The sequence below is a fragment of the Gobius niger genome (assembly GCF_951799975.1).
Source record: "Gobius niger genome assembly, chromosome: 20".
Classification (NCBI taxonomy): Eukaryota; Metazoa; Chordata; class Actinopteri; order Gobiiformes; family Gobiidae; genus Gobius; species Gobius niger.
In genome coordinates, this window is record NC_136871.1 from 4044294 (window position 1) to 4068114 (window position 23821).

The 23821-nt window shown below is 42.8% G+C and overlaps 1 protein-coding gene across 1 annotated transcript in view; it reads right to left on the reverse strand.

The window, feature by feature from the left end:
• The window catches only part of LOC306979496 (uncharacterized protein), a gene marked incomplete at both ends in the record, with an annotated part of 87897 nt that extends 64291 nt beyond the window's left edge, over positions 1 to 23606 (reverse strand). Inside the window, 3 exons of the mRNA XM_079578454.1 lie at positions 21963 to 22055; positions 23107 to 23142; positions 23435 to 23606. Of these exons, the coding sequence (XP_079434580.1) occupies positions 21963 to 22055; positions 23107 to 23142; positions 23435 to 23606 (301 nt within the window). The remainder of the gene's footprint in view (positions 1 to 21962; positions 22056 to 23106; positions 23143 to 23434) is intronic.
• Positions 23607 to 23821: the final 215 nt, after the last annotated feature.

Here is a 23821-nt window from a genome sequence, read left to right on the forward strand (position 1 = left end):
CTCATGTTAGAAGTGCTGCTATTTCTTTCTCTCTGGTGATATTTCAGTTTGTCATTTGTTAAATATGTCACAAATGTCACTTCTTCCCCTTTGCATCACGTCTGCCTCTCATGCCCATTAAAGGTTGTAGTTTGTATTGTCACCTTCCCAAAACCCTCAAAAATGTAAAATACTATCAAGAAACTTACAATATTACAATATTTATTTTAATCCAATGGAATGTACTGTGTAAGAATAGAGTAGAATTAGAATATCGTTCAAAAGTTCATTTATTTCTGTAATTCAACTTAAAATGTGAAACTAATATATGATATAGACTCATTACATGCAAAGTGACAAATGTCAAGGCTTTGGTTTTTTATCATTTTGATGATTGTGACTCACAGTCCATTTTCAAAATAAACTTTATGAGATTTTCAATTTGGGGTTTTTCCAAACTGAGCCATAATAATCAAAATGATGACAAATAAAGGCCAAACATGTGTCAGCTTGCATGTAATGAGTCTATCAAAGATTAGTGTCACAGGTCTCATTTGAAAGCTAAGAACCAGAAAAGTGAACATTGTTGTCTCATTTTTTATACGTTTTTGTCTCTTTTTTGTCATGTTTTTTTGTCTTTTTCATTGCTTTTTTGTTGCCTTTTTATCCTCGTTTTTGTCGCTATTTTGATGCCTTTTTTAAGCTTTTAGATTTGGGTAAAGCGGAACTGGGGAAAATAAGCTTGGTTGAGCCGGGGCTATGAGGTAATGTTTTTCTAATTTTAGTCAGTTCTCAGATGTGTTTCTGCTCATGTCTATTTGGAGGACTAGTTTTTGAAAGTTGTACTTACTTCTGAGAAGGATCTGTTGTAGATACAGCAATAGCGCTAGTTGTAGATACTACTGAAGGGGAACTATATGAGGGGTATATCTATATGGTAATGCTTTTCCTCTTGACAATACTAATACTCGCGAATACAAGCGGAAATGAGTTTCCTCCGCAGGGTGGCTGGGCGCACCCTTCGAGATCGGGTGAGGAGCTCAGTTACGTGGCTACACTGTAATAAGTGTTTCCTTGAATAAAAGCAATAAAATTGAGTTAATTGGTTCCATTTGCATTTTTGCTTTCACACTTATTTTTCAACCTCTTCAGGGTGCTAGTTTTGCTCCGGGCATTTGGTGATGATCATGTTGTGTATTCGCCTCGTTCATGATAGAAATGTCTGTTTCTGTCACTTTTCCTGTCTAGATCAAATCTTGTCTTTTGCCTGTGGTTCAAATTCTGACGCACCTTCACTCTGCCTTATACAACTCAGTCTTATAATTGCACACTGTCGTTGTGTCCTTGGGCAAGACACTCCACCTGCCTTGCCACCAGGGTCTGCGTACAATGGTGTGTGAATGAGAGTGTGAATGGGTGAGTCGTTCCTCACTGTCAAGCACTTTGGGCCTGATGAAGGTAGACAAGCGCTATAGATACAGACGGCATCTCTGGAATCGCCCATATATGGTCATTTTTTAAAACAGTTAAGGGAGAAAACAAGTTTAAAAAATGTAAATTTTCTCTAATTATTCAAAAACTACTGTAACAAACGTTGAATTATGAATATGGTTTCTACTAAATAAAGATACAAAGACATGGAGAGGAGCAAAGTGGTTCAACAGCCCATAAATACATGAATAACGGAGAATGCTAACTTGATGCTAGATGTTAGCATCGGGCTAATGCTAACGTTTAGCTAGCGCTTGCTACAACTGCCGTTTTTTCACTTCTACTGAACAATCTGTTGCGACAAAATATCCATATGGGCCCGATTTAGACTTGACTTTATGTACGTGTGATAAATAAGTTCATATTCCACCAGAAAATGGCTAAAAAGAGGGAAAATTGTGTTTCTCTAAAGATTAAGATTTTCCCCCTCGGCGAGGCCACGCCCCCTTCTATGATGAGATGCCGTCTGTATCTATATAAGTTGAGTTCATTTACCACTTATTAAAACATTAGTTCAGCTTTAACATAACACAGTTTACTCTCAGTCTGTCTCAGTTCTAGAGTCTTTAAATATGACCTAGATCAGTGGTTCCCAACCTGAGGGCGCCTTGGATTGCAAGGGGGAGCTTTGTTATTATTTGAGCAACATAAATGGTCTAAAATCATCAAACATGACTAAGGACCACAGGTTCATTAAACACTCAGTTTAATCACATGGTCACACATGGTTTAATCACAAAGTCTTCGTCCGGACTGAAGCCACACAGACAAACTTTATTCATCCATGAGGGAAATTACATTGTCACAGAAGCTCAATAATACAATCTTACAAACAATTAACAGTAATACCACTAATAACAAACAAAATTAACAAATAAGTTAAGTTTGTACTAGGGCTGAAACAACTAATCGATTATTGAAATAGTTGTCAACTATTTTAGTAATCGATGAATCGTTTTCTAGTAAACACAGACTTAAAAAGAGCAAAAATGACATGAACATTTTTTATTTTTGATGGAAACCTACTTTGTTTTTCAAGCTCGGGTCTGTAGAGTTTTGTACATTGAACATTTCATAGATATCTGTCTGTGTCTCATCCAATTAAAAAAGCAGAACTGGCACTACAAAAACACTTTACAACACAGTTTAAGTTTACTCCATCAACATGTCCTCAAGAGATGCCACTTTAGCTTCATGTGATTAAAAATAAATGAAAAAATACAATTTTCATACACCATTCACAGCCAAGCGATTAATCGTAAAAATAATCGGTAGATTAATCGATTACCAAAATAATCGTTAGTTGCAGCCCTAGTTTGTACACATTTACAGGTAGGGCTGCAACTAACGATTATTTTGGTAATCGATTAATCTACCAATTATCGTTACGATTTATCGATTAATCACTTGGCTGTGAAAGGTGCATGGAAATTGTATTTCTTCATTTTTTTTTATCACATAAGCTAAAGTGGCGCCGCTTGAGGACATGTTGATGGAGTAAACTAAAAGTAGACGTTTGTAGGAGGCTCTTTGTTCTAATTCTGCTTTGTGATTGGAAGAGACAAAGGCAGATATTAATGAAATTTATTATGTACAAAACACTACAGACCCTAACTTTAAAAACAAAGTAGGTTTTCATCCAAAATACATAATTGTCATGTCTTTTTTTGCTCTATTTTAGTCTGTGTTTGCTAGAAAACGATTAATCAATTACTGAAATAGTTGACAACTTTTTTAGTAATCGATTAGTTGTCGATTAATCGATTAGTTGCTTCAGCCCTATTTACAGGTATACAAACTTAAAAATAGAAGCTGATTGAGGAGCGGATGAGAGCCGTCCCCATAGATTGTTGCACAGGGTGGGCGGAGCTCTGACAGGGCAACCAATCATTTTAGAGCAGACGTTGAAAGTGTTCATGACGATTACAGTCCTGGATGTTCAGGGAGAAGAACCAGCAAACAAAGAAGAAGGCTGTGATACAGTAAATGCTCAATGAAAAAGTAATATGTGGTCAGGATTTTAGAACAAACACTAAATTATTTCAGCTTTCTCGGAAGATAATGTCTATGAAGGCTCTTTTTGTGATAATATTGTTAATTTTCTCCAAAACTCTGCCCATTGCTTTACTTCTTTGTGTCCACATTGGCGTACAGGGCGTCCCCGGATGGCGCTGTGTGGACGGTGCAGGCGTCTTCTCTCATATTGAACAAAGTATCGTATTCACAACGGTCTGCCATCTGTAATTCCTCATAGACGCGCTCCACCTATTGACAAAACCGTCAGACTTTAACTGTTTGATTATTATTTGAACAAAACAAGCACAAACCTGTCCGTTGTTCTGTTGCGCAGCTTCACTTCTTCGTTTGCCTGAAGGAAATTCACATCAAGAAAAGTGTTGTTACGGCACCAGGCCTCCAAGCTCCCGCCTTTTTTTTACTAAAAATGCTCTTAAATGTCAGAGCAATATACAAAAAAGACCTTTTCTAAATATATACTTTATTATATCCTCACCAAATGTCAGAGTACTCACCCTTGATAATGAGGACGACCACCAGCACCAGCACAACCCCACAAACACTCAAGGCGATGATGACGAGGAGAGCGGGAGAAGGTTCTGCAGAAAGTCAGATCAGTTCATCCCAGTTCATTTTAGAGCTTAAGGGGTTCCCACATCTGTCAGGTCGTGATCCCCAATATATTGACGTGAACAACTGGAGACTTGTGCAATAAAATGTAGCTGATGCTTGCACTTGTTTCAAGATTCAACGCATTCAAAACCTGTTATAATTTTATAGCTCAGAGCCTCATGATGGCCCTGGAAGTCTCGACCTCCACTTGGGAACCCCTGGCCTATAAAGCTTTGTAATGTCAGATGTTACACAGGTTCTTACCTGGAAGGTCCAGCTCCGGATCGTGTTCACCTGCAGAGATGTGGGAGACAAGAGGTTCACATTTAACATGATCAATACTGTACTGATCATGGTGTCAAATACTTCAGTAATTCTCAGTAGGGCTGGGACGATATATCGTTTTGCAATATCATCATACGCCTTTGACGCAAAACCAAGTATCTTCAATACTTTTAAATGTGATCTTTCCTCAGGAATAGTTACTCAGCACTTCATGTTAAACCTACATTTCACAGTCACTTCAGAAAATGTCAAGTGACATTTGTTTTATAACTTTTGGACTCATCTTTTTTGTTGTTGTCAAACAATATCGTCCCAGCCCGAATTATTAACCAATTATGATTCGACCTTTGGAGGGACTTTACAAAAAAAATATATATATATATATATGTACACACATACACACATACATATAAGCGCTGAAAGCTCCTTCAGCAGAGTTCGTTTGTGTAGTGTGAGCGCAATCAAACCGTGCCCAGGTCCAGCTCGGTTCCGGACTTCGGACCACTTGGAAGAGATGGGCCACAGCTCGTGTATGTGCACACACGGACACACACGCTGTCATGTGAGCGGCTGCATTTGTCACGTTAAACAGAGAGAGAAGCCTGTGTTTACAATATGTGTCGATGCCACTGTGCCTCGGGTCTGACTTTACGAGGGGCAGCCTGTGCTTCGTCCGCGCTGTGTCCAAGTCTAATTTCTCTGATACTGAACCCTGGTTTCGCCATAGGCTTTTATCTCAGACAGATAAAGGCTGCCTGTGCATTTAGATCGCTTGTGATTTTGGTGAGCGTTTGTATTCAGTGCTTTCTTACAAAGCTGTTGAACCAGTGGCCGAAGCAGCGATGAATGACAAACCGAGCGTCAAATCTTCTGGTCTCGTAGCCTTTTTCAGGCCTGTATTTTATACATTAATTAGAGGCGTCTTCTTAACGTCTCTGCTGCTGTAAAACGCTCCACAGCGGCACTGACACATGTTATACAGCAGCTCATATAACAGCTCCCTATCCGTGTGCGCATGTATGACCAACCAGGCCGCTCTCTGGCCCACCTCCTCCCAGCGCCACAGTCCAGAACCGAGCTGGACCTGAGCACAGCTTGATTGTGCTCACAGACAAACAAACCGTGCTGAAAGGGCTTCCACGCTCTGGCACGGTTCGGATGGACAGGATGTTAAAGAGATCGAGCCGCTGTGACTGAAGCTAAACTGTGAAAATGAAGTCATGCTCACCCACGGTCAGCTCCAGTTTGTGGAAGAAGACTTTTTCATTTCTAGTTCCAGTCCTTACAGTCCCAAACCAATAAGATCCACTGTCTTCAATGGTTACATGTCGAAGAGTTAGGATGATCATCCCGTTTGTTTTCACATCTACAAGTGTAAACCTCTCATTGGGCCTTTGGGACGTGCTGACGAGCTCTTGACACTTTGTGGAAGACTCTCCTTTACAGACAAACTTCTTAATAGAAGCATTGGTATAGTTGCATTGATGGGTCAAGTCCTGTCCAGAGTTGACACTTCTCTTCGTGACTTCAACAACTACATGGACAAACAAAAAGATTGAGATGAAAAGAGAAATTGACTGGATTGTTGTTTTGTAAGTTTGTTCTCTGTTTGATGGATTGTGAGTGACTGAAGAAGTTTGCAGCTCAAATGGCACAACATACTGTATGTAACAACTAAGTATTTATATATTGTAATATACTGTATATATATATATGTGTCAATATAAAAAAAATAACTTTGAATACATCTTATCTCGTATTATTTATTTGTTTTCATTGAATCAACCCCTCTGGGTCTAAAGCAGTGATTCTCAACAGGTGGGTCTCGGAAACACTTTCAGTCGGTCGGAGTCTAATCCAGGGAACAGTTTTCCATATTTTCCATCTGAAACTTCATGGAAACACAACTGGAGTCTTCTTGACAAAGGCTTGTTTGGAGCCGATACACGTGGAAGAAAACCAGCATTATGTTTCAGAGATTTTTAAGATTCATCAGCCCAGCACAATGAAGGCTTTTTAAATGTAAATAGAGAATTACGATGTGAGAGGAGTGCCTTGGTTTTTTGTTTTTCTTTTGAGTCTTGGTTCCCCAAACACCGAAAAAGGGAACCTTACCTTATAAACGAATTATGTCATTGACTTCCTGAGCACTTTGTCTTTCCTGCACAACCGGAGTCTATTCAATTGACTGTTACTGTGTAGTTTTGATCCTGATTTCAATCTTAAAGGCATATCCACAGCTTGTTCAATAAACGATTGTGTGCAAAATACACAATATTTTACATGATATGTGAAAAATTACAATTTTATTTGGGTCATCCTTTAGGGTAATGTTGGGTCCTGAACCCAAACCACTGGAGAACCACTGGTCTAAAGTATATATACTGTAGATACTGAATAAACAGTAATACCATTACCTGCCATTAAAGGGATATTTCAGGATTTTTGACATAGGGCCTCATTTCCTAGTTATCCAGAGTGTTGTTGATTTCTGGAGATATTTTTTTTTTTGAAATTTATGCAGTTCTTATATTTGAAGAGTTTCGTGGCGCTAGGCTAGTGCAAGGCTAGCGCAATTCTATGGTATCAGCTAGCCTGCATTAAAAACAGTCTGACCCGCTCCACAGAGCACCTGAGGCAAATCACTTATAACACCAGACTAACCATATAAATGTCTGTGTCGATAGAATAATGTTGGAATATAACTGACCTGCATCACATGAATGATCGCATTTTGAGGGACTATTTTCTAGCAGATCACTCCGCCGCTGCGTAGCTTATACAACCACGAAGCTGATGCTGCTCAAATATAAGTTATTTTAAATACAAAATGGTTAAACTTATTCTATCGACACCGACATTTATATGGTTAGTCTGGAGTTATCAGTGATTTGCCTCAGGTGCTCTGTGGAGCGGGTCAGACTGTTTTTAATGCAGGCTAGCTGATACCATAGAAACGTTCTAGCCTTACATTAGCCTAGCGCCACGAAACTCTTCAAATATAAGAACTGCTTGAATTACAAAAAAAATATCTCCAGGTATCAGCAACACTCTGGATAACTAGGAAATGAGGCCCTATGTCAAAAATCCTGAAATATCCCTTTAATCTTAATCAATCATATAACGTTTTTCTTGTTGTGTGTGTCACTAATGAGTGCTCCATACCAGCCTAACTGCAGTGTTCATACAGAAATAATTCACATTACATACTGTCTATAAATGAACAGATGTGTTGAGTGCAGATCTTCTCTTACCGTGAAGTTCTATTTTTTCCTTTGAGATCTTGTAATCTCGTGAGTCGTACCCGCACCAGTAGACCCCCTGGTCCTGTCGACTCACACCACTGATGTGATAAACACGGTTTGGGGCTCGGGACAGTATGTCACAGGTGTCTTTGTGGAGGCTTTGTTTACAGATAAAGTTTTGACCAGGGCTTGTGCATCTGATGGTGGTATTTGCTCCAATTGAAACAATTTGTGAGTGTTGGGGACAGTCAGGGTTATCTAAAACAGAATAATTTACAATTCAGTTATTCCTGTCACACAATGGAAATATGCTAAAATGCCCAAAAGCTTTAAAGGAATAGGCCACCGTTTTTACATACTGAGATATGTTCTTACCTAACCTTAGACGAGTTAATATATCCCCGTCTGGTCTTTGTCCGTGCACTCGGTCACGCAAACAGAGCACATACGCAGCCTCTCCCACATGTCACATAGCTCCAAAAAAGCTCACGATAGAAGCTACCAAGCTCTTCTACGTGTTCCCTATTTAAATAAAGATAAGATAAGATAAACCTTTATTAATCTCACAAAGGAGAAATTCACTTGTTACAGTCGGCGTTACTTCACAGTCTTATTGCACAGTCTGACAGCAGTGGGGATGAAGGCTTTGCGGTAGCGCTCCGTCCTGCACTGAGGGTGTCTCAGTCTGCCACTGAGAGAGCTGCTCAGCTCTTCTACAGTCCCATGCAGTGGGTGGGAGGTGTTGTCCATGATGGAGGTGAGCTTGGCTAACACCCTCCTGTCCCTCACCTCCTCCACAGAGTCCAGGGGGCAGCCCAGGACGGAGCTGGCTCTCCCGACCAGCTTGTTCAGTCTGTTCTTGTCCCGCTCTGTGCGGCCCGGGGCCCAGCACACGGCAGCGTAGTGGAGAGCAGAGGCCACCACAGAGTCATAAAAAGTCCTGAGCAGAGGCCGGCTCACTCCGAAGGACTTCAGTCTCCTCAGAAGGTGGAGGCGACTTTGGCCCTTCTTGTACAGGGCGTTGGTGTTGTGGGACCAGTCCAGTTTATTGTTGAGGTGAACACCCAGGTACTTGAAACTGTCCACCTCCTCAATGTCCTCCCCCTGGATGTTCAGCGGTGTGTGCGGTAGTGGCTTCCTCGTGAAGTCGATCACCATCTCCTTCGTCTTACTGATGTTCACGCACAGGTGGTTACGCTCACACCAGTCCACAAAGTCTATGATGACTGATAAAGTTACGTGATGTGTTTTCATGCGAAGTATATTTACACAGAAATGTAGCATGTCGGTTTTATAAGCAGATAAAAAGGGGTACTATATTGTGAGGTGTAATGATACGAGGAACAAAACGTCCGCGCAGTAACTCCTAAAGACTTCCCCCGCTCACTTCCGTCAATAGAAGCCGCATGAAAACACTTCACGTAACTTTATTTAAATAGGGAACACGTGGAAGAGCTTGGTAGCTTCTATCGTGAGCTTTTTTGGAGCTATATGACATGTGGGAGAGGCTGCGTATGTGCTCCGTTTGCGTGACAGAGCGCACGGACAAAGACCACACGGGGATATATTAACTCGACTAAGGTTAGGTAAGAACATATCTTAGTATGTAAAAACGGTGGCCTATTCCTTTAAGCATTGAGACTAATTGTTTAAATGTATTAAATCTCACAATAATTCAGGTCTATTGCTCTTTTGTTGCACATGTAGTCCCCAAAGTCCCACCTGGTAAGTTGTGTCATAAGCACTCTCCAGTATTTCCCAGTTGTGTTGTGGTACACGAATCGTCGTGCGTCCACAGCCGTCCATTTATTGTCTTCAATATTTGGGATCATTATTGGTGTTTTATAGGGGCCATATAATTGGAGATCTGTTTTATTATCTGAATTGCATGTGAATTCAATCCAGCCTCCAAGGCATCCAACGTCCGAATATCCACACACTGCAGAAGACAATGTCAAAGTGAGTCAGTCCTAAATCATGAGATAGAAATGTACAATAAAGCAACAAAACATACTGGAAAAATGTGAAAAAGGCGAGATTCGGTGTGCTTTAGAACAGTGGTTCCCAATCTTAGATAAAGTAATTGCTAATAAGTAATTATGTCAAACAAATAACTGAATTTGGAATGTTTAAAGCACCTGTACATTTTTGATGATTTTGAACCGTTTGCTGAAAAAACGTCTCCTTTAGATTCGTCCTCCATGATGGATATCGGCTACAATAGGTTTAGAAAGTGTTAAGGCAACATTTATTTTATAGCAGTCGGATAAACTCATGTACATTTCTTTTGCGAAAAAAAAAAATAACCGTGCAATTAAGGGTATGGGAACTCGCTTAGCAGGGGGGGCTTGGAATTATTTCAGAGTTTGTATTTCAACATTTCTCCCTATTAAGGAAAGTCAATGATACGTGTGCTGTGCAGTAAAAAAAAAAAGAAAAAGTGGGCATATTTGTGCTTGAGATTGATGAAAGACTCCAGGTGTACATAAAACAAAAGGAACCACAGCCCTAGAACAAAATATACATTCAAATAATTTTGAATTGCCCTGAAAATTCAGCAAATCAGACTCAAACACGAGCGCATAAATCTAATGTCAAACATGATTAAATAGGAATAACTGAGACTCACTGGAGAGTGAGTTGAAAATGAATGCATTAGAATTAGGGCCATGACTAATGACGATTGATTAATTAAGGGGAGACACTACAGGCAAAACTCATTTTTTTCAGTTTTCAGGTTTTGGGCTAAATTGATTTCTGAACATACAAGCTTTCACCCGGAAACAGAAAATATGCCTAATCTTCACAATAACGTGTTTAAATATTGCGCTGATTCAATGTTCCCCCATAGACTTATATGGGACAATGCAATTTCAAGGGCCTTTTCCTCAAAACACATTTTTCTGTCATTGTGGCAACACTATGTCCACGTCAGTCGGACCTAAAGACTTTTCCAGCCTTGGACTGAACAATAGGAATTAGGAAGATTTTTTCAGAGGGATTTTTTATTATTTAATCCCTAAGCCCCATTTATTGAGTTTTGAATGTCAAAAAATAAGGCGAAAATTACATTTTTATTTTCCCATTTTTCCACTAAAAACAGCTTATTTTAAAACTAAACAAGAAATCCAAAATCCCCTCTGAAAACGTTTTTTAAACATATTTTTTTCTCACATTTATGCCAGTGATCGACAGCAACAGTTTCAAATTGATATCTGTAAATATACATTTTTTCCCTATTGACCTGCAGTGTCTCGCCTTAATTACATAAGGTTTAGTGCGATTAAAAATATTAATCGAAATTAATCACACTTAACTTTCGACACTTCCGTTTCTTTTCCTGCTTAGGCACAAACAACACGTGAAGCCAAAAACTATTTGACTGTTAAACTTGTTTGTTCACACAGTTAATCTCCGACATATATTTAAAAGATCATTCTCCAAAAAGTGTTTGAAATGTTCACGCTGGCCTCAAATCTCCACTTCAGGTGAGTTCAAATCCCGGAAAATCCAAAGAAGCATCTAAGATATACCTCTAAAGCAGTGGTTCTCAACCTTTTGGAGCCGTGACCCCCATTATTACAGTTAAAGAGGTTCGTGACCCCCCGCCCGGGTCACACTGTGAGAAATGGGAACATTAGCCGACATAATTCTTAAAAAACAAAGGAAAAAACAAATGGCTGAAAGAAAATTAATCAAATTGCGATCATATAATGACACACTGGTAAAATAGCACACACCAGCGACAATAAAATATCATAATATACGCTAAAACCCAAAGGCCATAATTAACCACTAATTAGAATCCATGCAAATAATAACAATACATTTTTACCTGAGGTGAGTAGAAGGACAAAGAGCAGAACAACCCTCATGTTTGAAGTGCTGCTGTTTCTTTCTCTCTGGTGATATTTCAGTTTGCCATTTGGTACCAATGTCACTTCTTCCCCTTTGTATCACGTCTGCCTCTCATGCCCATAAAAGGTTGTACTTTGTATTGTCACCTTCCCAAAACCCTCAAAAATGTAAAATACTATCAAGAAACTTACAATATTACAATATTTATTTTAATCCAATGGAATGTACTGTGTAAGAATAGAGTAGAATTAGAGTATCGTTCAAAAGTTCATTTATTTCTGTAATTCAACTTAAAATGTGAAACTAATATATGATATAGACTCATCACATGCAAAGTGACAAATGTCAAGGCTTTGTTTTTTTTTATAATTTTGATGATTGTGGCTTATAGTCCATTTTCAAAATAAACTTTATGAGATTTTCAATTTGGGGTTTTTCCAAACTGAGCCATAATAATCAAAATGATGACAAATAAAGGCCACACATGTGTCACCTTGCATGTAATGATTCTATCAAAGATTAGTGTCACAGGTGAATGAGTGTGATGTCTCATTTGAAAGCTAAGAACCAGAAAAGTGATCGGAACATTGTTGTCACATTTTTGATACGTTTTTGTCTCTTTCTTGTAACTTTGTTACTTTTTCGGGCCTTTTTTGTCAAGCTTTTGTTGCTTTTTTGTTGCCTTTTTATCCTCGTTTTTGTCGCTATTTTGATGCTTTTTTAAGCTTTTAGATTTGGGTAAAGCAAAACTGGGGAAAATAAGCTTGGTTGAGCCGGGGCTATGAGGTAATGTTTTTCTAATTTTAGTCAGTTCTCAGATGTGTTTCTTATGTCTATTTGGAGGACTAGTTTTTGAAAGTTGTACTTCTGAGGATCTGTTGTAGATACAGCAATAGTGCTAGTTGTAGATACTACTGAGGGGGAACTATATGAGGGGTATATCTATATGGTAATGCTTTTCCTATTGACATTACTAATATTTGTACTCATTACAACATTGCCCTCTACGGTGTATTTGTATTAGTTAAAGCATAATTATCTTCTGGTAGAAATATTACTAAGTTGTAAAATCTTCATCTGCATATTCATACAGATGAGAACAGGCAGTTTGCCTCTACATCAGTATTGAAATACTCAGTGCTCTTCAACATAGTTTGAAGTGGTAAATGGTCTCAACTCATATATCACTGTTCTACCTTCATTAGGCCCTACACTGTAAGTTGTGATTAGCAAAGGTTGCTCAGAAAAATTGCAGACACAAATTGCCACAATTTTATTTTAAATTTCAACTAAATTGTGGCAATTTGCGTCTGCAATTTTTTTGAGCAACCTTTACTGATCACAACTTACACTGTATGCTCTTTCCAGTAAGGAACCAGTCACCAGTGTTGGGAAAGTTCATTTTCTACCTGAACTAGTTCAAAGCTCAGTTCACAAATGTTAAAATTAACTAGTTCGTTCATAGTTCATAATTGTTTATAGTAAATAGTTCGTTCACAGTTCCAAAAATGAACGAGTTCATAGTTCTTTTTTTTTTTTTTGCTGCAAGCTATTATTCAGGCATGAAAACGGGTCAGGGATGAAATAGGTGAGAAGTATATTTCCCCTCTCAGGGAAATATTTTTATATTCCATATCTTAAAGCAACAATCTGTAGTAGCAAGTATTTTGAGATGCATTTTTGCCAACCTTGGGAGAGCTGGAGAAAGTTGACTTCAGCCATGAGTCAAAAATATTATGGCCTCCTCACTTAGTGTTAAAGCTCTTTCATGTCAGCCGGTCACTGTTTTCAGAGTGGATTTTGGATATCTTTGCTAATCATATTTTATTTCATTATTATTAAGTTTAATTTGTAAATTCTGAAGCTACAAATATTCAATTGCATTTGTGTTAATTTGGTAAATTAATCATGTGAATAAGATTGTTTTAGGAGCTAATTTGTCGTTAAAAACTCCACATTGTGGCTTTATGCAAATGAGTGGCACCGCGGAGCAGAGGAGTTTGGAGCCACAGACGTTACACAAGGGAAACGCTTCGTAACCTCACACTGTGGCTGCTGCGGCACCGTGCGGACCCGCCGGTTACCAGTGTGCCAGGGCCTGTGCCAGGGCCATAAACAGCAGAGTTCAGCGCCACAGAACTGGACACAGTCGGGCTGTTGGCGCGGGGGCGGAGCGGAGCTAGCGCGAGCTGCACCGTGGACCCGCCAGAGTTTAGACCTGCTGGTAAACTCTGACGGCGCGGCGAGGGTTTTATATTCACTGATCGCGGTCTTAAATCACTGATATAAGAAATCTGTCACCAAATTGAACGAACGTAAAGAGAACGGGAAATGCCGTTCACAGACTTTCTTAACGTTATCTCAAAATCTGAAACATCTCTGTTAGCAAATCATTTCCTGTGGTTTTCTGTAGAAAGACGCCCAGACTTCCTGTTGACTAAAGATCTGACGTCATTTCAATGTTAGAAATGTGGTTTAAGTTGGTGGATCATGTACAGTAAGTCAAGATTTTAAAAACTCCAGTTAAAATGAACTACACCACCACCAACCACAAACCCCCCATTCCCCCCAGCCCCTGGAGTTCCCTCTCAGTCTCACACCTGAGAGAGGACAGGACTGGACATTCAGAAGGCGGTTGGGAGGGGGGTCAGCGCCCACAGACCAGGGGGTCGTTCTCTATTTATTTTAGCATTAAAAAAAAAACCTGTCAAGCCCGCCACTGCAGAGAGACGCCTTCAGACTTCACAACTGTCAAACCAAAGACCACATTTTAAACACAGGCTCCAGACAATTCTAAACACTAAACTTTAACCGGGATCTCTGACCTGGCTTTTATACCGGGCAGATTCAGAGGATCAGACCCCGAACTGTTTCATCGCCTTTTCTCTCTTCATTATGTTTCCTAAATTAATCTCGAAAAACAAAAATATGAGGCTAAAGTTTTGCTATCGAGACTTTAGCTTTTTGATTATTATTATTTGAACCAGCACAAACGTGTTGTCGACCGTCACTTCTTCTTTTGACTGAAGGAAATTCACAACAAGAAAACTGTCGTTAGCTCTCACTTTTGTATTTTTTTTTTTTTTTTTGTGCCTTAAACCGTTTTTTGTTGAGGGTTTTTTGTTTTGTTTTGGGTGTCTTGGTTGCAGAGGAGCTAAAATATTCACTCAAGTTAGAGTAAAAAAGTACCTGGGGAGAAAGCTACTTGAGTAGTGTGAGTACTGAGTAACTGTTGGACATAAAAGTCTGATTTATGATTCATTAGTGATAGAAAATGATAAGAAACAAAATATACAATGTAAAAAATATCGTATTTCCAAAGAAAATGCCAGAAATATATACAAACATAACTAAAAAATAAAATACATGAAACACACTGGACCAGCTCTATACCCTTCATCGGGTGCTCGAGGGTTCGTGGGAGTTCGCCCAACCAGTCCACATGTGTTTTGTGGATCTGGAGAAGGCTTTCGACCGTGTCCCTCGTGGTGCCCTGTGGGGGGTGCTCTGGGAGTATGGGGTCCGAGGCCATCGTGGTGCCCTGTGGGGGGTGCTCCGGGAGTATGGGGTCCGGGGCCGGGACCGCAGCAGGAGCTTGGTTCGCATTGCCGGCAGTAAGTCAGACCTGTTCCCGGTGCGTGTTGGTCTCCGCCAGGGCTGCCCTTTGTCACCGGTTCTGTTCATTACTTTTATGGACAGAATTTCTAGGCGCAGCCAGGGGCCGGAGGGTGTCCGGTTTGGGAGCCTCAGAGTCTCATCTCTGCTGTTTGCGGATGATGTTGTTCTGTTGGCTTCAACGAACCAGGACCTTCAGCTGCTCTGGGGCGGTTTGCAGCCGAGTGTGTAGCGGCCGGGATGAGGAGCAGCACCTCCAAATCTGAGGCCATGGTTCTCCACCGGAAAAAAGTGCTTCCCCTCTACAGGTCGGTGGGGAGTCCTTACCTCAAGTGGAGAAGTTCAAGTATCTCGGGGTCTTGTTCACGAGTGAGGGACGGATGGAGCGTGAGATGGACAGACGGATCGGTGCGGCGTCAGCAGTGATGCGGTCGCTGTATCGGTCTGTCGTGGTGAAGAGGGAGCTGAGTCGGGGCAAAGCTCTCGATTTACCGATCGATCTACGTTCCCGCCCTCACCTATGGTTATGAGATTTGGGTCATGACCGAAAGGACAAGATCGCGAATACAAGCGGCCGAAATGAGTTTCCTTCGCAGGGTGGCTGGGCGCACCCTCCGAGATCGGGTGAGGATCTCTGTTACCCGGAGGAGCTCGGAGTAGAGTCGCTGCTCCTTCACGTCGGTGGCCTCCACTGAGGTGGCTCGGGCATCTGTTCCGGATGCCTCCTGGTCGCCTCCCGCGGGAGGTGTTCCAGGCATGTCCTAGTGGGACAAGGCCTCGTGGAAGACCCAGGACACGGTGGTGGGACTATGTCTCCGAGCTGGCCTGGTGTCGCCTCGGGGTCCCCCCAGAGCAGCTGGAGGAGGTGTGTGTGGATCGGGAAGTTTGGGCATCTCTGCTGAGACTGCTGCCCCGTGACCCGACCCCGACCCCGGATAAAGCGGAATAAAAAATTGGATGGATGGAAACACAAACTACTTTTGACACGGTGGAAAAGTAACAGTTTGTTTGTTTTTTACTCAGGTTAGATTACAGATACTTCATTATAATAATGTGCCATATGGTAAAAGTAATCTAAGAAGTACTCAAGGCCTTCAGTCCTGCTGCTGATTGGTTCATAATTCCAGCTGCTTGTCTGCGCCTGATTGGTGGAGGCTCCTTAATACCGAGCCAATCATTTGGACAGCTGATGCAGCCACGCCTATATTCACCTCATTCAGCCCCGCCTACTTTTGTGGTGTGAGCATTTCTGCTCCGTGTCAGCGCTTCCTGTGAGCGAGGATTTCAATTGTTGCCAATCACAGAAAGTGACAAAATTAAAATGGGCTCAAAACGGGGAAGACATCATGAAAAAGGAACACGATCTACTCCACAGTGATGGTTTGTCTGTGAGGATCTGTCAAGAACTGAAGCCGAACATTATATTCACCCAGTGACGTCTGAAATGTCACATGTGACGTCAGTATCTAAATTAAAGCCAATAGGTGTGTTTAAGATAAGCTAAGATAAGATAATCCTTTATTGATCTCACAATGGAGAAATTCACTTGTTACAGTCGGCGTTCAAGAAGATCACTCAAAATGTGCAACCAGTTAAATAGAATAAATACGAGGTATCCCATGTACAACAAGCAAAGCAGAAATACAACAATAGGTGAACAACAACAATAAAAATAGGATAAAAAACTAGAACAGGTTATAATAGTAAGATGAAGTGGCCTCGCCTCGATTCCAGACGAGACCAGGCGGTGGCGTCCGAGGCCGGAGAAAGGCGCCTCTAATCAAGGCAGACACAGCTCAGCCCCGAGAACAGAGGAGCCTCAGATCACAAGAGTTTTTGAATAAAACTATTGTTAAAGTTTGTGAACACATTTCTGCTTCTCCCACACACCAGACAGATGCCCCATCACTACAGCTAAAACAACAGACTCACATCTTACAGTTTAGGATTAGAATAATAAACGTATGCTTATTTAAATGAAGCCATATGTTGAACACACTGGCACCTTCCGTCAAATATGAAGACTTTCTGCAGATTTAAGTAGATCTCTGTGATGAGAAAAGATGAGGCAGGAGCTGCGGAGCGTCAGGGAAACCAATTCTGATCTAAACACAACTCATATCCATCATCTGTCAGTCCTCTGTCAGCGCACGTGTTTACAGCACTTCATTTCCCACAATCCCTTTGGCCTTTGTAGTTCAGGCAGCCGAGCGAGGCGGAGAAAAGCAACTTTGCTCGCCGACCCAAGGCGCTCCAGCCGCCTCGGTCTCACGAGAATACGGGCACCGTCGCACAGGTGGCGTCAGAGCGAGGCGGGGCCATCTTGGACACGAATCTGACCGGCCTGCAGCCGCCTGCACCGCCCGCCTGCAGCCGCCCGCCTGCAGCCGCCCGCCTGCACCGCTCGCCTGCACCGCCCGCCTGCACCGCCCGCCTGCACCGCCCGCCTCGCCTGCACCGCCCGCCTGCACCGCTCGCCTGCACCGCCCGCCTGCACCGCTCGCCTGCACCGCCCGCCTGCACCGCTCGCCTGCACCGCCCGCCTGCAGCCGCCCGCCTGCACCGCTCGCCTGCACCGCCCGCCTGCACCGCCCGCCTGCACCGCCCGCCTCGCCTGCACCGCCCGCCTGCACCGCCCGCCTGCACCGCTCGCCTGCACCGCCCGCCTGCACCGCTCGCCTGCACCGCCCGCCTGCACCGCTCGCCTGCACCGCTCGCCTGCACCGCCCGCCTGCACCGCTCGCCTGCACCGCCCGCCTGCACCGCTCGCCTGCACCGCTCGCCTGCACCGCCCGCCTGCACCGCTCGCCTGCACCGCCCGCCTGCAGCGCCCGCCTGCAGCGCCCGCCTGCAGTGCCCGCCTGCACCGCCCGCCTGCACCGCTCGCCTGCACCGCCCGCCTGCACCGCTCGCCTGCACCGCCCGCCTGCAGCGCCCGCCTGCAGCGCCCGCCTGCAGTGCCCGCCTGCACCGCCCGCCTGCACCGCCCGCCTGCAGCCGCCTGCAGCCGCCTGCAGCCGCCTGCACCGCTCGCCTGCACCGCTCGCCTGCAGCCGCTCGCCTGCAGCCGCTCGCCTGCACCGCCCGCCTGCACCGCCCGCCTGCACCGCCCGCCTCGCCTGCACCGCCCGCCTGCACCGCCCGCCTGCACCGCTCGCCTGCACCGCCCGCCTGCACCGCTCGCCTGCACCGCCCGCCTGCACCGCTCGCCTGCACCGCTCGCCTGCACCGCCCGCCTGCACCGCTCGCCTGCACCGCCCGCCTGCACCGCTCGCCTGCACCGCTCGCCTGCACCGCCCGCCTGCACCGCTCGCCTGCACCGCCCGCCTGCAGCGCCCGCCTGCAGCGCCCGCCTGCAGTGCCCGCCTGCACCGCCCGCCTGCACCGCTCGCCTGCACCGCTCGCCTGCAGCCGCCCGCCTGCAGCGCCCGCCTGCAGCGCCCGCCTGCAGCCGCCCGCCTGCACCGCCCGCCTGCAGCGCCCGCCTGCACCGCTCGCCTGCACCGCTCGCCTGCAGCGCTCGCCTGCAGCGCCCGCCTGCAGCGCCCGCCTGCACCGCCCGCCTGCAGCCGCCCGCCTGCAGCCGCCCGCCTGCAGCGCCTCGCTCATCTTAAACACACCTAATGTAAGTCAGACCTGCAGTCTGGCCATGAACACAAGATGGCGCTGCCTGCCGTGAGTTCCTGAATAAGGTGAATAAATGTAATTCACCTGCTGTTCTGGGCTGCTCATCCTTGTGGTCATTATGTCATTGTGTTTCTCCTGTGAATTTGTTTTGAGACATGTTTGTCATTTTTGCCTTTTTTTTACTTACGCAAGTTTGTCTTATTTACAGATCAGATTTGGGGCCTAATACTGTATTACAGGAACAAATGGTACCTTCAGTGCAACACAAAATAGCATGTTTTGCTCTACAGGTCACACGTGTCATTTATCCTATAAACCTATAATGTAAAAGGTGTCTTGTTATACAACAGAAAGACAAGCGGTTCACTCACTCATCTAAAAATATGATTTATTTAGAGAAAAACTCTTAACATTATACATATATGTTCTTACTGCAAAAGATTGTATTCAACAACTCAACTTTACATTTCCATAAAAATAACACAAAGAACAAAACAAAATGGCCTAAATAATAATAATAATAATAATGATTATGATAATAAAAAGCATTTTTTTTACAGAATTATGGCATTATCAAACTTATTAGCAAATAGCAAAGATTGCAAAAAGCATTAAGGGGGCCTTAAATGTCATTAAAAAGCATCAAATTAGATTCAAACTAAATGTATTGGAAATGATGACATCGCTCAACAACAGCTTCACCGAAAACAACAAAAAATTATGGCCTAAAATATATTCAATTGTAGTTTTGGCTGATATGCACCAAATGTTTATGCTTAAAAGTGGCCCATGTTGTCCATTTCTCTTTCCTCCGTTTGCAAATCTTAAGCAATTAAATGTACAGATTTTTTTTCTGTGTTTGTCACATTAAAATGTAGTATTTGAGCATTAAAAGGCATTATATTTGACTTGCTTCTGCCAGTATAAACCCTGTTATTTATCCAAAACATTCTCTCTCAATGGAGCCTTATCATGTACAAAGTCCTGCAAACCATATACACAGCACACATGTCTTACTATACCTCATAAAACATTGCATTAGTGCTTTCTGTTAACGTTGCAGTACAGGGGCTCCTCAGACGGGGCCTCTTGGATGGTGCATGTGTCTGCTCCCTTATTGAACACAGTGCTGTATTGACAGTGAGAGGAGCTGGGTTTGGGTTTAGAGGTGTTTCCCCTTTTCCCAAAACCAACGGTCACATAGTGAAGTGAGTCCTGACAGGGATCGGCTGTGGCGTAGACCGTGGTCACTGCGCTCCTCGCGGTCGGCGACTGCACCTCCTCATAGATGTAATCCTCCTTTAGACCAAATCACCAGACTTTAACTTATTGTTATTGTTATTATTCATGAACGGACCAAGCTGTACAAACCTGTCTGTTATTCTGCGGTGGCGCGTCATTTCTTCTTACGCCTGAAGAAAATCAAAGTAAATACATTGAAAAAGTTTGACATGTGAGTACAGGATGTGCACAGACCAAAACGATAGAGTTTTAGAGTGATTCAAACACGTCCTCTCATTTCTTTTCAAACATGTAAAAGACAGAGAAGAAAAGTGTTTGCATTCATGTGACACAAAGCTATGAAGGTGGGAAAAGCAGCAACGCGTCATACAAGGGGGTGTGACCGAGCCAAGGGGGAAGAAAACCTCTCACGGGAAATACAGTTTTTCACTTTTTTTTCGCCGGACTTTAAGCATATTCATCACAAAAGAATAAAGTCGAGCCAAAATCGGGTCCAAAAGGATGTTTTTTCACAGCAAATAGTTCTGCAGAAGCAAAACAAAGGCAGTTGTAGCTAACCTTAGCATATTTAGCATGAAGCTAACGTTAACTTCCTGGTGAGCATTGTTTGTTTTTTAAGTATTCCTTTATTTATTTTCTCCTCCTCTCCATGTCTCTGTATCTTTTATGTAGTTGACAAATATATTAATAATTCAGCAATTAGTAAAGTAATAGTGGAGCACAGTAGCAGCGGCAGGATACACACTTTCAAACGTACAAATGTCTATTGAATCGCCCATATATGGTCATGTTTGAAAACAGTTAAGGGGGAAAACAATTGGGAGAAAAATGTAAACTTTCTCTAATTATTCAAAAACTACTTTAGCAAATGCATAAATTATTGACAGTTTTCTACTAAATAAAGATACAAAGACATGGAGAGGATAAAAGTGGTTCAACATTCCATAAATGCATAAATAGCAGAGAATGCTAACATGATGCTTCATGTTAGCAACGTGCTAATGCTAACGCTGGCCAGGGGCGGACTGGCCATATGTCCGTTCTGGAAGAGCACAGAAGGGCCACTGGCTCTAGGGCCACCGGTCCCGCCTCAACCGAGCTTTACCCAAATCTAAAAGCTAAAAAGAAAAGCATCAAAATAGCGAGAAAAAGAGGATGAAAAGTCAACAAAAACATGAGAAAAACACGGACAAAAAAAACCTACAAAAACGTGAGAAAAACACACATATGACAAAAATGTGGCGACGTGACGAAAAGTTTCCATCCCTTTTGTAGGTCTTAGCTTTCAAATGAGGCATTACATTGTTGATCTCCAGTCGAGAGGCTTTTAGATTTGGGTAAAGCCCAGTATAAAAAAACATGAATCTAAAAGGAATTCCGTGGAGCATGGTGTGCCACAAGGTTCAATTCTGGGACCATTATTATTTATTATTCATATTAATGATTTTGCTTCTGTTTCTATGACCACCTTTCCTGTTCTTTTTGCTGATGCCAATCAAAAAAAATAAAATAAAAAGCCGAACTGGGGAAAATGCACTTGTCATTGTTAGGGCGGATGGTAAAAGGTTAAAATATGTATTTGTGGAAGTCACAATTACGCTAATTTGGGCCAGGCTGGTCAGGGTCCAGGGCTGTTTTTCAGTCCCAGTCCACCCCTGGCGCTGGCTACGACTGCCTTTTTTCACTTCTACTGAACAATCTGCTGTGAATAAACATCCATATGAACCTGATTTAGACTTGACTTTATTTATATCTAATAGATACGTTTATATTTCACCAAGAAATGGCTTAAAAAAGTGAAAAGATTCTATTTTCCTCCTTGGCGAGGCCACGCCCCCTTCTATGACGAGATGCCGTCTGTATCTATATATCAAGGCCATAAACCGTGAACGCAAACTTTTGAACTTTGCTTTTCGTCGCTTCGTGTTGTTTGTGTGTTTTGCATATTTGAAACAAAATGAACATAAATCCTAGCAACTGTTGGAAACTCACCTTTTTTAATAAGGACGATGACGACCACCAGCAGCACCAGCACAGCCACGCAGACACACAGGGTGGCGATGATGAGATAAAAATAAGATTCCACTGCAAAAAAGTTCTGATCAGTTTGGATCACTTCAATTTAAAGGAATAGGCCACCGTTTTTACATACTGAGATATGTTCTTACCTTAGCTTTGACGAGTTCTTTAGGACCTGTCTGATCTTCACTCGTGCCTTCAGTCACGTAAACAAAGCGCAGACGGCGTTAGCATTTAGCCTCTCCCTCTCTCCTCTATAGCTCCAAAACAGGTCAAGATAGAAGCTACCAAGCTCTTCCACGTTTTCCCTATTTAAATATGGTTACGTGAAGTGTTCCACTACAAAGTATAATTACACAAAATTAAACAATGTGGATTTTCTGAGCGGATAAAAGGGGGAACTATATTGTAAGGCGTAATAATACCAGGAGTAGTTCGAAATCCGCGCAGTAATCTTCACTTTACTGCGCAGTAATCTTCACTTTACTGTGCGGATTTCAAACTACTCCTGGTATTATTACGCCTTACAATATAGTCCCCCCTTTTATCCGCTTAGAAAATCCACATTGTTTAATTTTGTGTAATTATACTTTGTAGTGGAACACTTCACGTTACCATATTTAAAAAGGGAAAACGTGGAAGAGCTTGGTAGCTTCTATCTTGACCTGTTTTGGAGCTATAGTGGAGAGAGGGAGAGGCTAAATGCTAACGCCGTCTGCGCTGTGTTTACGTGACTGAAGGCACGGGGGAAGATCAGACAGGTCCTAAAGAACTCGTCAAAGCTAAGGTAAGAACATATCTCAGTAAGTAAACACGGTGGCCTATTCCTTTAAAGCCTAAGGGTTTACCAAGTTTTCAGGTCGTGACCCCCAATATAAAGACGTGAGCGACTGCAGACCTCCACAGTGAAATCTAACTAGTGTAGTGCTGTATACACTGTTTTAAATGACAAAACTAGAACACAATATTATTATATTTGAAAATTATTCTCTCAATCTCACATCCTCATGACGCCCCTGGGAGTCACGAGCCACACTTTGTGAAGCCCTGGCCTCTAGGATGCTTTGTAATGTGAGCTGTATCCTAAGTTGTGCTCTGTCTGTAAACAAGTTCTTACCAGGAAGCGGGTTGATCGGCGACTGACCTGAAAAACCTGTAGAAACGTTAAGAAAAAGAGGTTCAAGTTTGTGACAATTGTTTCAGAGGGTTTTAACCAATAAAGGCTCTACCTTTACAAAATGTTAGCAAATAAATAAATTATTCAACCGCCCAAAAGCAAAAATAGATCAAAAGGTAAAGGAATCAGTGGCGTGCACAGACATTCTGAAGGCCCTCCTCCTCCTGGCGGCCATTATCTGTTAACACTTTAGTCTCGTCTCCAGTTTGGTGTCGTTCAGTCAGTGAGTCATGACGTTATGTGAAGTGATAGAAGTGACACCACTCACCTAAAGTCACCTCCAGTCGACAGAAGATCTCGAGCTCGTTTCCATGTTCTGTGTCAGTCCCACTTCCAAACCAGTAAGTTCCTTCATCCTCTGCTGTTATGTTGAATATTGTTACATTGCGCCTGTTTTCCGAGTCTTCAAACCTAAACTTCTCAGGGTTTGGATCTGGCATTGAACTGTTGGTTTGTCTGCAGGTGTGTGGATCTTCCCCTTTACAAAAGATTTTTTTCGCACGGTGTTTCTTTGGATATTCACATGACAGTCCGAGGTCTTCTCCAATACGTCCTCTCTCCTGATGATCAGAAAAGTCTAGACAAAATAAAAAAACATTAGTGTCTGTCTACATCTTTATGTTCTGCCAGTATTTTTGTATCTTCTCTGGTTTCA